The sequence below is a fragment of the Erythrolamprus reginae genome, chromosome 1, assembly GCF_031021105.1.
Source record: "Erythrolamprus reginae isolate rEryReg1 chromosome 1, rEryReg1.hap1, whole genome shotgun sequence".
Classification (NCBI taxonomy): domain Eukaryota; kingdom Metazoa; phylum Chordata; class Lepidosauria; order Squamata; family Dipsadidae; genus Erythrolamprus; species Erythrolamprus reginae.
The window spans coordinates 374336594-374354674 of record NC_091950.1 but is presented as its reverse complement, the minus strand read 5'-3'; the positions used below and the strand labels follow the sequence as shown (position 1 = coordinate 374354674).

The following is an 18081-nucleotide window of genomic DNA, read 5'->3' as shown; positions in this document are numbered from 1 at the left end:
AATGTATGCATTTATGAGTGGAGAAAAAATAAAAAAAATTACCCACCCACCCACCCCCGTCCACCAAAAAACCCTAAATGATAATGTCCAAATGAGGCCCAAGTAACCATTTTCCATTCCTGGAGTCATGTGACTCATTAGTGATACAAGGTCTTAGGTGTGAAGGGGGACCAGGTGTGTTAAATTTGGTGTTATCACTCTCATTCTCTTATACTGGTCACTGGAAGTTCACCATGGCACCTTATGGCAATGAACTCTGAGGATCTGAAAAAACAAATTGTTGCTTTACATAAAGATTGCCTAGGCTATAAGAAGATTGCAAGACGCTAAAACGGAGCTGCAACATGGTGGCCAAGACCATACAGCGGTTTAACAGGATAGGTGCCACTCAGAACAGGCCTCGTTAGAGTCAACCAAAGATGTTGAGTGCCTGTGCTCAGCGTCATATATAGAGGTTGGCTTTGGAAAATAGACATATGAGTGCCGCCAGCATTGCTGCAGAGATTGAAGGAGTGGGAGGTCAGACTGTCAGTGCTCAGACCATATGCTGCACACTGCATCAAATTGGTCTGCAGAGTTGTCATCCCAGAAGGAATCTTCTTCTGAAGATGATGCACAAGAAAGCCCGCAAACAGTTTGCTGCAGACAAGCACACTAAGGACATGGTCTAGAATCATGTCCTGTGGTCCGATGAGACCAAGATAAACTTATTTGGTTCAGATTGTGTCAAGGTGGCAACCAGGTGGCAACCAGGTAAGGAGTACAAAGACAAGTGTTTCTTGCCTACTGTCAAGTGTGATGAGAATGTCATGGTCTGGGGCTACATGAGTGCTGCGGACACTGGGGAGCTACAGTTCATTGAGGGAACCATGAATGCCAACATATACTGTGACATACTGAAGCAGAGCATGATTCCCTCCCTTTGGAGTCTGGGCCGCAGGGCATTATTCCAACATGATAACGACCACAAATACATCTCCAAAGTGACCACTGTTTTGCTAAAGAAGTTGAGGGTAAAGGTGATGGACTGGCCAAGCATGTCTCCAGAGCATCTGTGAGGCATTCTGAAACTGAAGGTGGAGGTGTGCAAGCCTTCTTATATCTGCTATATCTGTGATGTCGTTATGGAGGAGTAGAAAACGATTCCAGTGGCAACCTGTGAAACTCTGGTGACCTCTGGTGCCTAAGAGGATTATGGCAGTGCTGGAAAATAATGGTGGCCATACAAAATATTGACACCTTCGGCCCATTTGGACATTATCGCTTTAGGGGCGTACTCACTTTTGTTGACAGCAGTTAAGATATTAACGGCTATGTGTTGCGCTATTTTGAGTGGACATCACATTTACATTGTTATACAAGGTGTATATTCACTACTTTACATTGTAGTCAAGTGTCATTTCTTCTATGTTGTAACATCAAAAGATACACTTTATATTTACAAACTGTGAGGAGATCTACTCACTTCTGTGACATACTGTATCTGTATGGATGCATGGAAATTGGAACATCTTACCCCTTGAGATGGGATCAGCTCCCAACTTTCTGACCTTTCCATAAGGGCCCGAAGACATGACTCCACTAGATGGTTTCATGACCAATAGGGGAGCATCACAGTGGAGTTGGTTGATGAATTAAGAACCAATCCTATCTCCCCATCTTTTAACTATAGTTCTACTTTTCATGGTAATTTTCATTTTTATTGTTCTAATAATATTTATCTTTTATGACTTTAGTGCTTTTAATTCTGTAAACTGCCCTGAGTTGCCTGAAATGAGAGGAGTTGCAAATAAATTTAATAAATAAATGATTAGTTTAATCATGAAAAAGGTATTTTATCTCGTCTTTGACTATTTTGTGAATGACTAACCTTTGAGGAATAATCACATTAAAATTGAGACTTTGTTTAACAGGAAATGAAGCCAGTAAAGAAATGGCCAACTATGAGTCAGGCATTCATAAACCAGCATACGGTGGAACACAAAGGAAAACAAATTTGTAAATATTTCTTAGAAGCCCGATGTATTAAGGTGAGTATATAATTGCACCCTTTTCTTTGGAAAAAGTAAGCAATTTATTGATTTAATTTTAGTTTGTTCAAAGTTCAAAGTTTAATTATTTATTACATCATTTACCCTGCCAAATCCATTCATCCTTATGGTAATCAAAATCTAATGGCCATAAAAATTATATCCAGTTTTTATTAGATTTGAGGGAACTTTTAATATATTCAGCATAAATGATACTAGAGAAAATTATTCTTTAGAATAATACAAGATTGATGCATGTGTTTAGCTTGGCCACACTATTTCTAAAATCTTACGTGATTCTTAGGTAGTGTTGCATCACTGAATATAGCTGCTTTAGCAGTTACATCAATATGTGAATATAGAGTATTCACATATGTATCCTAGCAGCCGGTTAGATCCCACAGAGTTGGCCTTCTCCAGGTCCCGTTGGCTAGACAGTGTCAGCTGGCGGGTCTTAGGGGAAGAGCCTTCTCTGTGGCGTCCCTGGCCCTCTGGAACGAACTCCCTTCAGAGATAAGTACCGCCCCCTCCCTCCTAGTCCTTCGTAAAGCTCTTAAGACCTACCTCTGCTGGTGGGCATGGGGGCCGTAAGTATGGGGTTTGTAATACTTTTTAGTAATTTGTATCATTCTTTTATAGTAATTTAGATTTCTTTACATATTGTTGCATTTATAATGTTGTACGCCGCCCTGAGTCGCCTTGAGAAGGGCGGCAGGAAATCTAATTAATAAATAAATAGAGACTGTTGATAGAATGTAATCTGATTTCATAACCTTCATCTATTTGCAATTCATTTTATCTTTTTTTCTTTTTTCTTTTTAATTTTCTTTGAATAGTGGAGTAAAATAAAACAGTATGAAATATAAAACATCACTATTTAAACTTATAATCTCTCTTTATGTTACAGGGAGACCAGTGTAAATTTGATCATGATGCAGAAATAGAAAAGAAAAAAGAAATCTGTAAATTTTACATTCAAGGTTATTGTTCCAAAGGAGAAAACTGCATTTACATGCATAATATCCTTTGACAAAAATGTTTCAGTCATATTATGATAAAAGCTGAAGTGGCCATAGCATTTTAAATGTTCCATTTGTAATAGAATATAGATGTTCCTAAGGACTAGATATTTTAAATGTTAGTAAGTAACAGTGTTAGGAATGTATTTTTTTTCTCTTTTGAAAGAATAATTTATAACAATTTTTAGAAAGTTACACCAGATTAAAGATACAACAAAGTAGAGAAATTAGTAATAATGAAACATAAATAAAAGCATTATAGAAAAACTTTAGCGATGCATCTCCTCTTTTATTTAGTTAACCACTGCTTAAATTTGCATAAACTTGGTTATCAACTTACAGTTTATTGTAACTTATGGTTAAGAATAAATTCCTGAAGAATCATAAGAATTGTGGCTGCTTCCAAAGAGGTCTGGGCAGTCATTAACGAAGCACCCATGTGATTCCTTCATTGAACCACAAACCCTACTTTTCTTATTGCAGTTGTTAAGTGCAGCATGGGATGTCTTGGCAGGGAAGGAAGCCCTGGAAAAGGCCTAGGCCTATTCTGCAACACCTCCTCAACTCACCCGTAGCCTACTCCAGGTCTCCAAGGGTGTGCCCCATTCAGTCTGTACTATATGCTCTGCTTTCTGTCGCTGGATCCAACAAAGTTGGGCATCTTCTCCCCTCTTCTTCATACCAGTTCACTTACCATTTCCATAAATTACCTATCAGAAGCAGAAGCGCTCAGCTACCATATGACCCTCTTATAGAGAGGTTGCACAATAGTGTTCTGGAAGTGGTTTCCCTTTTGGAAGCGGCCACAATTCTCATGATTCCTCAGAAATTTAATTCAAGTATATATTATAATAAACCTTTTTAAGGAGGTAATGCCAAAATTATGGGAATTTCACTAGTATCTTATGTAGTTTCCTTAATATTTGATCACATGAATTTCCTTGCAAGTTCTATCATACAGGAGCAAAATGCTACCATGGTGACAAATGTAAGTTTTCTCATGATCCTCTAACTAAAGAGACAAAAGAACTGCTTGATAAGGTAAGTAATTCCCTCTAAAGCAAACTTTGTATTTCAAAATCAACTTTGACCTAATTCAAACTTTGTAATAAGAAATTCTTCCAGTTTTTCAAAGAAGCTAGATAGGTTGATTGAGAATAAGTTGCATGTGAAATGCACCTGAACAGCTGAAAAACAGAAGTTTTTTTGTTCTTCCTTTAAAAACTACTACAAAGCAACAAATCAATTTATGTATTTTAGTGGAAGATTTTTGGCCTAATCTTTTATTAGTATATTTAAGGGGACTACAACTCCTCAGAAAATCTAATCTGTTTCAAAGTGTTCTCTTATTTTCTGTTACATATCAGATACCTAATGAAGGGGAATAGATTATGACTTTCTAAAAAAAAGATAATAATATCCTTTAGTTACTATTTTTTGTCTTTTGTAACATGTATGCATAAGCATATTAAAGCAATTTACAGTGTTTTAGGTGAGTTCATGTATGCATATGAAATGAAGGATTAGTGCCAAACAGATGTGAAATTGGAAGTGAACTAAAATAATTCTCTATGTGAGAGGTTATCTTCTCACACAAAGCAGACTTGCTTCTGATTCTTTGCTTGTGTTTATTGACTGAACAAAACGTATTCATATTCAGTTGAACTTGATGTGAGGAGTAGAGTGCATTCAGCAGGTTATTCCTTTTCTTTACCTCCAGATTTGAGATGTGTATGGTATTTTGAATTTGTGATGTATGATTCCACTCTTTCCATGTAAAGAAGGATAAGCATAACTGTTGAATTCTAATGAAACAGGAAAGTTCTTGAGAAATTATGAAATACAGTGAACCCTCGATCATCGCGAGGGTTCCGTTCCAGGAACCCACGCGATGATCGATTTTTAGCGAAGTAGCGGTGCGGAAGTAAAAACACCATCTGCGCGTGCGCAGATGGTGTTTTTGCTTCCACTGCCGCCCGCCCTTCGCCCGCCCACCCCGTTGCTCGCGCCCAGGCTCGCGCGCGCTGCCCGCCCGCCCACGCTGTTGCCGGCTCCGCTTCCCAGCTGGGAGGCGGAGGTGAGGTTTCCCGCGCGCACGGGCTTTCCCCAGCAACGCGCGCAGAGCTAGGGTGTCCCCAGGCTCGCGCGCCGCTGCCCGCCCGCCCACGCTGTTGCCGGCTCCGCTTCCCAGCTGGGAGGCGGAGGTGAGGTTTCCCGCGCGCACGGGCTTTCCCCAGCAACGCGCGCAGAGCTAGGGTGTCCCCAGGCTCGCGCGCCGCCGCCCGCCCACCCACGCTGTTGCCGGCTCCGCTTCCCAGCTGGGAGGCGGAGGTGAGGTTTCCCCAAGCGCGCGCGCTTTCCCCAGCAACGCGCGCGCGCTGGGAAGCAGAGCAAGGGTGTCCCCAGGCTCGCGCGAGTCGCCCGCCCACCCACGCTGTTGCCGGCTCCGCTTCCCAGCTGGGAGGCGGAGGTGAGGTGTCCCCAAGCGCGCGCGCTTTCCCCAGCAACGTGCGCGCGCTGGGAAGCAGAGCAAGGGTGTCCCCAGGCTCGCGCGAGTCGCCCGCCCACCCACGCTGTTGCCGGCTCCGCTTCCCAGCTGGGAGGCGGAGGTGAGGTGTCCCCAAGCGCGCGCGCTTTCCCCAGCAACGCGCGCGCGCTGGGAAGCAGAGCAAGGGTGTCCCCAGGCTCGCGCGAGTCGCCCGCCCACCCACGCTGTTGCCGGCTCCGCTTCCCAGCTGGGAGGCGGAGGTGAGGTGTCCCCAAGCGCGCGCGCTTTCCCCAGCAACGCGCGCGCGCTGGGAAGCAGAGCAAGGGTGTCCCCAGGCTCGCGCGAGTCGCCCGCCCACCCACGCTGTTGCCGGCTCCGCTTCCCAGATGGGAGGCGGAGGTGAGGTGTCCCCAAGCGCGCGCGCTTTCCCCAGCAACGCGCGCGCGCTGGGAAGCAGAGCAAGGGTGTCCCCAGGCTCGCGCGAGTCGCCCGCCCACCCACGCTGTTGTCGGCTCCGCTTCCCAGCTGGGAGGCGGAGGTGGGGTTTCCCGCGCGCGTACCGCCCGCCCGCCCACGCCGTTGCTCGCGCCGCCGCTGTCTTACCGGGGCAAGAGGGGGAAGACCCAGGGAAGCCTCTGCCCGGCGGGGAAACTCCACCATCTACGCATGCGTGGAAGGGCACGCATGCGCAGATGGTGGAGTTTACTTCCGGGTTGAAAACTCGCGATATAGCGTTTCGCAATAATCGAGATCGCGAAACTCGAGGGATCACTGTACCCTATTTCTCCCCAGTTAGAACAGAAAAAGCAAAACACCTTATACCACAATGATGGCAAAACATTTTTTTTCCTTCAGTGCCGAAAGTGCACACAGTGTGGCTACACCCATAATTCAATGCCTTTGTGCCCCGCTTCTGCACATGCGTGCAATTTCTTCCATGTTGTCCTGCGCATGCATGCGCAACCCCCATCCCCACGCATGCATAAACAACCCCACACACCCATTTTGGACCTAGCAGCCTCCCTGAAGCCTCCGGAGGCCAGAAACAGCCTGTTTCCAGACGTCTGGTAGGCCCGTTTTCTGCCCTCCCCACACTCCAAAGGCTTTCCTGAAGCCTGGAAAGGGCAAAAAACGGACTCTTGGAGCCTTTGTGCGAGCCCTATACTTACGTGGCATCCAAAAGGGGCCATGTGGGGACTCCTGGGAAGGGAGGGGTGGCATGGGCCATCCCAAATGAAAATCATCTGGCCAGCATGTGCGCAGCTCGCATGCCCACATATATGGTTCTGCCTTCCACCTGTGGCATGCATGCCCTAGGTTCGCTCTCAGTGCTATACAATTTCAAACAATTTATTGTCAAACTTTTTAAAACATCTCTAGTGTTGGAGCATTCACAACCTCTGGAGGTAACTCCTTCCACTGATTAATTGTTCTAACTATCAGGAAGTTTTTCCTGAGTTCTAGATTGGTCCTCTCCTTGATTATTCTCTATCCCTTGCTTCTTGTCCTGCCTTCAGGTATTTTGGAGAATAGATTGATCCCCTTGTGGCAGCCCTCAAGTATTGGAACACTGCTATCATGTCACTCCAGTCCTCCTTTGCATTAAACTAGATATGCACAATTCCTGCAAAAGTTCTTCATATGTTTGAACCGCCAGTCCCCTATTCATCTTTGTTGCTTTTCTCTGCACTCTTCCTAGACTCTCACCATCTTTTTAATATCATGGTGATCAAAACTGGATATACAATAGTCCAAGTGCGGTGTTACCAGCACATTATAAAGTGGTATTATATAAAGTTTTAGAACATTGTTTTATCGCTAAGGATTTGAATGGTGGTCTGTAAAAGCAAGTTTGAGAAAGGAATGGAAAGGGAGCGGAAAGTTTTGATAAAGTCATGCACTTATTTCTATTTCTTTCCCTCTTGCCTAATAATTTTCACATGAAAAGGTACAGGGCAGACAGTAGCTAAAAATTGCTTATTGAAAATATTCCACGTAAAAATTATATTTAAATGCCACTACTCAGCTTCTGCTATGTCATACCTTACTCCTGAAGGAAAATCATAGAGCAGGAGAAACTGGACAGCATGGAAATGACCTTTAAAATGACTAAGTATTGTTTGTTTAGTGCTGGTTTGGTCCTGTATCTTTTGCTTTGGGACATGTTGGTGGGGAAAGCTGACTAGCTGTTGTTTCAAAGTGCTGTTGTTTTAAATTGTACTTTGTTCCTTGCCATATATAATCTAATTCATGGACCAGTACTATTCCATACTTCAGTTTAGTCTAAATTATGCCTGAATTTTTATTAAATGTTCATAGACACGAATTTTGAAGAATGACCCCAAATTAATAAATACTGATGTTTTAATGTTGTCATAGTTTTGACGTATTCTAATTTTATCTAAGCTGTACAGAGCAGCTATCAGAGATCTCAATAAGTGCTTTTGCTATTAAGTTCTAGAATAGCTGCCAATAGACCATATATTCTGATTCTATTCTAATGTGGTTTTTTAGGTACTGAATACTGAAGAGGAACCTCAAAATGATGATGAAAAAGAAGTGGAAGAACTTAGGAAACGTGGCATAGTTCCTCTTCCTAAACCACCTCCCGGAGTTGGACTTCTGCCCACCCCACCAGAACCATATTCATTTATGGAGGAAGATGCAGAAAATTTTCAGGATCCCTCTGGTGAATTCAAGAAAATTCCGTCTCTCTTTGAAATAGTTGTGAAACCTACTGTGGATTTAGCACATAAAATTGGGAAAACGTAAGTCTAGGAATTAAAACTGCATGAAATTTTAATTAGGAACTCAGTTTTAGAAAATTTATGATTTTAAACCAAGCCTTACAGTAAATGAATTCAAAATACATTAAACCATTCTGTGAGGGCAACTATTTCCCCTCTCTCATTTTGGTATAGCTGTTCATGTATATGAATAGTAGAATCCATTGTATAGAGTAATTTGGCATCAAAGAAAACATATTGAATAGTAGTAATATTAAAAAATATAATTTGGGGGAGATTGTATATATTGCCATTTGCGGAGTTTTTACATAGTACTGCTTGTCAACTGTATTCTGAATCTAATATTTGTATACAAATATACTTGAGCTGGTTTTTTGTTTTACAGTCCACCAGCATTCTATAATAGTACATCACCCCCTGGACCAGAGTTTGAAGGAAATGATCCACACAAGTATAACACAGAATCAAGCCCAGGACATAATGGACCAACAGGGCACCCAGGTTCTCCTGGTCATCCTTGTATTGGTTCAGTGGTGCCACATAGTCCACCTTTGCAGCCAGTTCCTGCAGGATACTTAGGAGCACAAGGTCCAGCTGGTGGACCTATGCATGGAAATCAAGGTGGCCCACCTTTAACACCATCTGGTGTGTCATACAACTGTGCAGTTGCTCAAGAACATATGGCAAACATGCCCAGAGACAATCACTGCCCACCTGGTCCACCATATCAGCACATTCCTAGTGAACGGCAGCCAAATCCTGCATTTGAGACTCTTCAGAATCCAGCTAATTTCTATGACAACTACTATTCACATCAGGCTGTGCATAATTTCCAAACAACCAATAATGCTAATGGTAAGTTTTAATTTAAAAATTGTTTCATTTTAGTTCATCATTCTGAACTGAACAATCTTTATCTATTGATAGTCAACCACGTTTTCTGCAAACATTTAATATGTGAAGTTGAGAGTTAAATGTGGTGTGGCTAAAAGGATAACATTAAAGCCTCATCCCTAGAATTCTTGGGAGCTATACAGGCATTTCTCAAGACCTTTATACACTGAGTTCTGGATTTTTAGATTTTGGGGGATTGGTGATAGGGAAAGACTATCCACATATTCATCTACTTACAAGTTTTTCTGCAATCCAGGAATCCCATCTTGTTAAACTTTAGAAATCTGTAAATAAATGTATCTTAAACACACTTCCTTAATCTATTAGTAAATAAGTTTAAAAGTTTGCAGTTTGGGGTGAATGCTTGTAGACAGCTTGTCTTAATCCTTCATTAAAGATATACATATGTAAGTGTTTTCAAAATGTGCTATGCAATAGAAAAACGTATGAAAGGAAAAGTGTTGTACTGTAATTATATATTTTGCATTGAAACAGTTTCACCTCTTTCTAGAATTTTTGTAAGTGGGACCACGAATACCTTGGATAAGTATATTACATGTATTATACACTCACTTGTAACAGGGAGTGTGTGAGTATGTATTTAAGTCATGACTCCTGACAACTCCTTGAACAAAATAATGCAGTTTTTGTGGTAAGATTTTAGGAAGTGGCTTGTCATTGTCTTCTTCTTAGGGCTAAGAAAATTATTAACATATAGCTGGCTTAACACATAAGGCAAGATATAGAATTGTCTCCCCATTTTTAGCTTGTTGCCCTGAACCACAGGTGTTCAAACTCGATTGTGTCAAGTGATGTATTGTGACATTTTTGCCTTTGTGGAGCAGGGATGGGCATGGCCTGCACATGATGCATCCAGACCGCCTGCCACCAGTTTGACACCCCTATCCTAAACCATTACATCTAGCTAGATCTCATATCTTATTAGGTATACATTTATATTTTCCTAAAGGAGTATATTGCAACAATTCATTTCTACCTCAGCAAGTAAAATGTAAGTTATTAGCTTTCCCCATGCAGAACACTACTTTGGAAGGGGATGTGTGCCTGCTTGGGTGCTACTACTTTAAACTGAAAAGCTGGTAAAAAGTGAAGTAATGATGGCTTAGGAATCACTCCTTAAAAACATCCTTGAGAACACTGGGCCTTTTCTATATAAGAGCCAATTTTTTTAAAAAAGTTTAGTTTGGTTTAGAGTACTCTAGATATTTTTCCTGCACAGTTATCAAGGAGCCCGAAACTATCTTCTATTTTGGAGGAACTACCACACAACTATACTTGATTTTGTTACTTTATTAAATAATACTAAATAAATTCTAAATTTTCATAATAAACACTAATTATTTGTAATACTTAATGCAGATGCTACATGGCAAGGAGACTTTGCAGAACACCAATCTTACATAAATTCTTCAGATTCACATAACAGTGGAAATGAGTATGAATCAGATTGTGCCACCACAGCAGGACACAATTCGGCTATGAATGTACCCGATTTTCTTCCTGCAATGCAGAAAGCTCTTTTTGTAAGGCTCAGTCAAAAACATCAAGATGATGGAGAACAGAAGAGCAATCAGTGTCAAAGATCACTAAGTAGAGAAGAAGGTATTTTCAGATTGTGCATTTGTCAAATACCCTGTTTCCCCGAAAATAAGACAGCATCTTATATTAATTTTTGCTCCCAAAGATGTGCTACGTCTTATTTTCAGGGGATGTATTTTTTTTCAATGAAGAAGAATTCACATTTATTGCTGAACAAAAAATGAACATTTATTATATACTGTACAGTAGTTGTTATCACAAACCAGCATAACAAAAAACCTGAATCCTATCAAGAATTTCTTACTACCACCATACTATTAGTTCCATGTACAACAATTATACTTTCTTCAAATATATGTTATATATGTTCTGTTCGGGAATGCTGCAAAACAAAATGTCTCCTATGTCTTACTTTCAGGGGATACCTTTTATTATGCAATTCTACAAAACCTCTCCCTATGTCTTACTTTCAGGGGTGGGGAAACAGTGTACAGTGATACCTCAAGATACGAACCCCTCGTCTTACGAACAACTCGAGATACGAACCCAGGGTTCAGAAAAAAATTGCCTCTTATGAACTTTTTTCGTGTTACGAACGCCAAACCCGAACTTCCGGGTTCGGCGTTCGGGAGGCTGCTGGGAAGCCCCCCGGCTGTTTTAAAAGGTGACAGCCGGGCGGCGGGGCTTCCCAGCAGCCTCTGAACGCCGAACCCGGAAGTTCGGGTTTGGCGTTCGGCTTTGGGAGGCTGCTGGGAAGCCGTCGGCTGTTTTAAAAGGTCACAGCCGGGCAGGGGGGCTTCCCAGCAGCCTCCCGAACCCTGAAGTTCGGCAAAAGTTCGGGGTTCGGGAGGCTGCTGGGAAGCCCCCCAGCCCGGCTGTGACCTTTTAAAACAGCCGGGCGGCTTCCCAGCAGCCTCCCGAAGCCAAACGCCAAACCCGAACTTCCGCGTTCGGCGTCTGCTGGGAAGCCCCGCCGCCCGGCTGTCACCTTTTAAAACAGCCTGGGGGCTTCTCGGCGGCCTCCCAAATGCCGAACCTGGAAGTTCGGGTTTGGCGTTCGGCGTTCGGGAGGTCGCTGAGAAGCCCCCAGGCTGTTTTAAAAGGTGACAGCCGGGCGGCAGCGTTTTTTTGCGGGGGGGGGGGTTGGTTGCACGGATTAATTGACTTTACATTGTTTCCTATGGGAAACAATGTTTCGTCTTACGAACCTTTCGTCTTACGAACCTCCCCCTGGAACCAATTAGGTTCGTAAGACAAGGTATGACTGTACAATACTACATTGTATTTTTTTTTCTTTTTCAAATACTGAATTCTGCCCTCTTATGTTTACTATATTCATTGTAATTTTTATTAAGCTCACTGTTTATTTCATAATCCACTCCCAGTTGGTCCAAGAAAATAGGGTTCTGTGGCTGAATCTCTCATGAAAAGCAAGCATGTGTCAATTACAGAACAGTCATACAGATACACTGATTGAGCCCCTTAAATGTTAGCAAAACATTGAGCTGTAGTTTTCTTTTTTCATAAATTTTAATTTCATTATAAGATAAAAAATACAGAAAAAAACAAATTATCTTTTTTTAAATGCAGAGAGGAAAAAGTGATAACTTCCAACTTTTTTCATTGCAGCAAAATATACATACATAGGCACTTGTGCATACACACACATATACAACTTTATCCTTTTGCTTTACATTTCATAATATTTCAAACCATTTCTATAACAAAATCATTCTAATCATTTAACATTTCATTTATTTCAGTTTCAAGCAACAAATTTAGAAGCAGTTTCCAAATAGAAACAAAAATAGATAAAATTTATTTTTATTTAAACAAGTACATTTTCCCATCTCTGATAACTCCATCACCGTTACCATGTACTCTTCTATTGTGGACACTAGTGTATCTTTCTATGAGCCCTTTTGCTAATGGCTAATAAAAATTGATACATTTAGAATACAACTATGCAATACCACCCACAAATAAATTGTCTGAAATTTTATAGGATTTTGGTGATCTTAAGACCTTAGTGATACTCTTTTTTTTTGAATTGCCTTTATTATTTTAAAAAACATATGTAATAGTACTTCCTTCTTCTATTTTCCTGAGAAAGAGAGACTGATCCAAGGTCACCTAACTGGCTAATCTTCTATAATAATAATATTTTTAAAAATTAAAAAGTTTTTGTTTTACAATAAATTTAAATTTTAAAACAAAATACTTTAAAATAAAATAATGTGGAGTTATACAGGGGCCTTCTGGATTTTTAGCACTTGTAAAAGGTTATACAGTATAGCAATTTTTTAAAAAATGCTTCAGTTTTGAAGGTTTTGGAGTTGAATTTTGCTGATTACAAGATGAAAAGTTACACAAGTATACAGCTAAGCCATTTATCTTCTTGTTTTTATACTTATTTGTCATTTTAATAGAAGCTTAAAATTTTATAATAGCGCTTTGCAACTTTTATTCATATGAAATGATAGAATCTTATTTTAGACAATATGTTTATGAGATTTAATGATCTCTTTTTTCCTTTTAGATGATAATGTAAATTGGTATTCTAGTAGTGAAGAAGAAGAAGGAAGCAGTGTTAAATCCATACTGAAGACCTTAAAAAAACAAAGTGAAACATTTCGAAACCAGCAGTCAGCAGATAAGCAACTGCGTGTTATGCCAGTTGACCCAAGACTTGCCAAGAAACGTGGTTCAGGAAACCAGGCTGTTGATCCAAGACTCAGATCAGCTTCAAGATCAAATGCTAGGAAATCATCAGAATCAGGAGTTTTGGACCCCAGGCTTGCACGAGATCCAAGAACCTTAAAGGGTAATGAAAGCAGTCATGGAAGCTCCTCTTCTAGCGGAACAAAATTGGATGTGCATTATCCACAGCCTGTTGCCAAGATCATGCAAAAAGGATTGGATGAGGATGATGAAGATGCTGAAAGAGAGTTAAGAGACAGGGCTTTTCTCATACCATTGGAACCTCTTCCTGGAGTAACATTGCGAGATCCAAGATCTCAGCTTAGACAATTCAGCCATATTAAAATGGACATTGTTCTGAGCAAACCCAATTTTGCTAAGCATATTGTATGGGCTCCAGAAGATTTACTCCCAGTACCTTTGCCAAAACCAGATCCAGTATCTTCAATCAATTTACCCCTTCCTCCACTTATAGCTGACCAGCGATTTAATCAATTAAGGAATAGCAAAAATGATTCTATCCTAAGCACGGTCCCATCTGATCCACGGCTAGCAGCAAAAACAAAAAATAATATAAATTTAGCAAACAGGAGTGGATCTTTGGAGCACTCTACAGATTTGCATCCTGGTAATACAAATAAACTAGGAGATCCTCGCTTACAAAAATCCACTGATCCCAGGCTGCATAGACTGTCCAGTGCAGACTCCCATCATGGAACTGTGAAGGATCTTTTGCCTTCAAAAACTGATCCTAGGTTGGCTAGATCCAGCACTAGTACATTACAGTCCTCGGAAGCCGCAGTCTTCCAGTCTGACTCCGATACATTGCCTCCATATGCACCTAAGTTGTCATCTGCAAGTTCCAAGCTAGGCACTTCTAGTTCAATAATAAGTGGTATTAGTTTGTACGATCCAAGAAATCATACTTCATTGGATTCTTCTCCAGTTAATTCAGGAGAGAATGGAGAAAACCAGAAAAGGGGTATTTTGAAAAACACTGGTCAGAATGAAGGAGCCACCTCAGAAGAACAGTTGCCTCAAAAAGCATCTCTGCATGTAGAAAAACATGCAGAAGCATTTGGGGAAACCAATTCAGAGAAAGTAGCTAATCTGAATAAATCTCAGGCTAAACACTCCAGTTCTGCTCCAGCAGTGCACAACCTTCCTATCCAAGCTTTATCAGGGTTAATCAGACCACAATACAGTGATCAGAGGCAAGTAAGGCAACCTGGGCAGATCACTCCAGCACTAGAAAATGATCCAAATGGAGAATCGGATGACAAATCGCTGAAAGATGTTTTCAAGACTTTTGACCCTACTGCTTCACCTTTTTGTTAGCTAATTGTTAAGATTTTTTACCATTGTGAATAATGCCGGTTTCCGCAGTTTTGTAACTGGGTTTACCTCTACGCTTTATTTATTTTTAAATTATAACCAGAAATACGTTGGGGCTGCTATTTTCAGAACCACATGCAGTAATATTATAGTGTTTGCCAATTTGGTATTTTCTATATAAGTTTCCCATTTCAGGGATATGAATCATTGATCCGTTTAAATAAAAGTGTATATCATGTTAGGTTCGAGAAAAGCACTTTCATTGTAAATCATCATTAAGGGATTCAATTTAAAGACTTGTATATGTGTAATGTGTCTTTTGAAAATCAGCATTTTATGTTTACCACTTTTGTATGATTGTACAGTTTCAAGCAATATAATGTACAGTACATTACTATGAGAAACATTATTTAAGATGATAATTATCTAATCTTCTTAAGCCCAACTTGCTAAGCATTTGACACAGGGCAACATTTTTTACTCATGAAACTGATATTCTTAGCATAAAAATACTGTATTACACACTGAGAAAAAGAATAAACTTTTTAAAGTATTTTATTCTATGCTGTATATATGCAAAAGACATAACTAAAACATTATTGTTAAAATAGAAAACACCTAGGTCTATAAAATGTATTTACTTTTTCATGTATATCCTATTCTCTATTGTGTTATGTCACATTGTGGTGTTCATGTATTCAATGTATTTTTGTATTCAGCTACTTAATTTGTATTGCTTTTTTGTATTGATGTAATGACAGTAACATGTATTCATGTGTCTGGCATTTTTAACAAATTAAAAGAGTAAAATCTCTGACTTTCCAGAGACTCGTGTGGTTTTCTTAGATCTGTCATTTCATGAACAGAAAATTTCATGTATTTCTGCTGCAATTCTGTTTGCCAAGCACATCTGGTAAAGGCCAATTCAAATAACCTCCTGGCCAAAATATTACATCTGAATTTTTATTTTATTGTTGCCTATAATATTGCCTAATACTATTATAATAATAGTCCCTATGACATTCTATGTAAGCGAAAACTAATACAGACAAAAATAAATGTTCCTATGGGTTATGGAAAGCAGAAAACCTGTTACATCTTCTAGAGGCTCATTTCTTCGAGTATAAATCTCTTTTAACAACTTTGTCCGAATCATGCGAGGTAGAGATCATAGGATACAATAGAAAAGAATACAAGTAGCTAAAGGCTTGAATTGTGGAGTTTTGGTGCTCTCTTAGTTCCCTTGTTTGCTTGCAGAAGTTTCATTACCCAACTTGATAACAACATCAGAGAGCACCAAGGACTCCAAAGATTATAGGACTTGACAGTTAATAAATCTGGAGGGTAATCAATGGGGTGAAACTGTCTTAGATAACATGTTTCCTTACTCATCCTAACTCCCTATTTGAGTGCTATTTTTTCTAATTGTGCTTAAGCTTTATACCTTCAGTAGTTGTGTCATACTGACAGATGTCACTTAATGACCAAAATTGGGATCAGCAGCTCCATTGTTAAGCATGGGAAATCATGTGACTGTGTTTCCATTTTCCTTGTCCATTCTCTGGACTGCTCGTCCCACTAATGGGATAATTAGTAAGAAGTTACATTGATTGGAGAGAATGATTATAAGAGAGAAAGAGGGTATACAATGGGCATACACATTGAAAGGAATGTGGCTTGAAGCCATGAGTATGCTAGGCAAACAGCCAGGTGTATTCCTAATGGTATGCCAGCTTATTCTCTTGTATTCCTTATTGCTCCAATAAGGAAAGAGGGGGGGGGGGGAGATAAACAACAGGTCAGGACAGAAGGCATCATATAGTGGCTATAATGGCAATCGTGACTGAGGACACTGCAGAGGTTATAAATGTGGGCATTGCTTGTAAAGTCATTTTTGCAGCATCGTTTTATTATTGTTGTTATTATTATTATTATTATTATTTATTAGATTTGTATGCCGCCCCTCTCCGTAGACTAATTTTGAATGATTGTTGAATTGAATTTTATTTTCCAAGTGTGATTGGACACCCAAGGAATTTGTCTTAGTGCATATGCTCTCAGTGTACATAAAATATAAGTTCACCAAGAATCATAAGGTACAACACTTAATGATAATCTGGGTAGAAATAAGCAATCAAATCATATTAGGAGCCAGTCAATATAAATTATAAGAATACAAGGAACAACGTTACAGACATACAGTCATTTGTGGGAGGAGATGGGTGATGGAAACAATGAGAAGATTAATAGTAGTGCAGACTTAGTGAATACTTTGACAGTGTTGAAGGAATTATTTGTTTAGCAGAGCGATGGCATTCGGTAAAAGTTCTTGTGTCTAGTTGTTGTGGTGTGTAGTGCTCTATAGCATCGTTTTGAGTGTAGGAGTAGAAACAGTTTGTGTCCCGGATGTGCCGCCCTTCTCCGAAAACGGGGCGGCTGACAGATACTCATGCAGTATACAGCTCCTCAATAGAAGGCAGGTTGGTAGCAATTGTTTTTTCTGCAGTTCTGATTATCCTCTGAAGTCTCTCTGCCTTGTTGAGTTGCAGAACCAAACCAGACAGTTATAGAGATGCACATGATGCGCTCAATTCCTCTGTATCAGCAACTCCTTGGATAGTTTGAGCTTTCTGAGTTGGCACAGAAAGAACATTCTTTGTTTTGCTTTTTTGATTATGTTTTTAATGGTAGGTGTCCATTTTAGATCTTGCAATATGGTTGAACCTAGAAATTTGAAGGTCTCTACTGTTGAAACTGTATTGTCTAGTATTGTAAGAGGTGGAAGTATGGGCAGATTTCTCCTAAAGTCTACCACCATTTCTACAGTTTTGACTATTCAGTTCCGAATTGTTCCAGTTGCATCACAGGTTAGTTGTTCAATCTCCCGTCTGTATGTGGATTCATCATTGTCTCGAATGAGTCTGATCACTTGTGTTTTCTGTGAACTTCAGTAGTTTAACAGATGGATCGTTAGAGATGCAGCCATTGGTATGGAGAGAGAAGTGGAGAGAGCACACAACCGGGGGGAGGGGGGCTGTGCTAATTGTGCAGGTATCTGATGTGATTCTGCTTAGCTTCACCTGCTGCTTCCTGTTCGTTAGGAAGCTTATGATCTATTTATAAGTGTGTTCAGGTACCGCTAGCTAGTTCAGCTTAGTTAGAAGAGTGTTTGGAATGATGGTATTGAATGCTGACCTAAAGAGGACCCTTGCGTAGATCTTTGGAGATTTGAGATGTTGTAGGATGTAGTGCAGAGCCATATTAACAGCATCATCTGTTGATCTATTTGCTCGGTATGCAAATTGCTG

The 18081-nt window shown here is 40.3% G+C and overlaps 1 protein-coding gene across 3 annotated transcripts in view; it reads left to right on the top strand.

Annotated features, from left to right (window-relative positions):
- Positions 1-15590, top strand: part of ZC3H6 (zinc finger CCCH-type containing 6) — a 37141-nt gene extending 21551 nt beyond the window's left edge. Inside the window, exons 6-12 of one of the 3 annotated variants that reach the window (XM_070734618.1) lie at positions 1914-2030; positions 2938-3049; positions 3981-4090; positions 8052-8305; positions 8670-9139; positions 10559-10801; positions 13278-15590. In XM_070734618.1, coding sequence (XP_070590719.1) covers positions 1914-2030; positions 2938-3049; positions 3981-4090; positions 8052-8305; positions 8670-9139; positions 10559-10801; positions 13278-14776 — 2805 coding nt within the window. In that variant the 3' untranslated portion in view covers positions 14777-15590. Of the gene's footprint in view, positions 1-1913; positions 2031-2937; positions 3052-3980; positions 4091-8051; positions 8306-8669; positions 9140-10558; positions 10802-13277 lie in introns of all 3 variants that reach the window. The other 2 variants (XM_070734620.1, XM_070734619.1) reach the window with 2 other exon arrangements.
- Positions 15591-18081: the final 2491 nt, after the last annotated feature.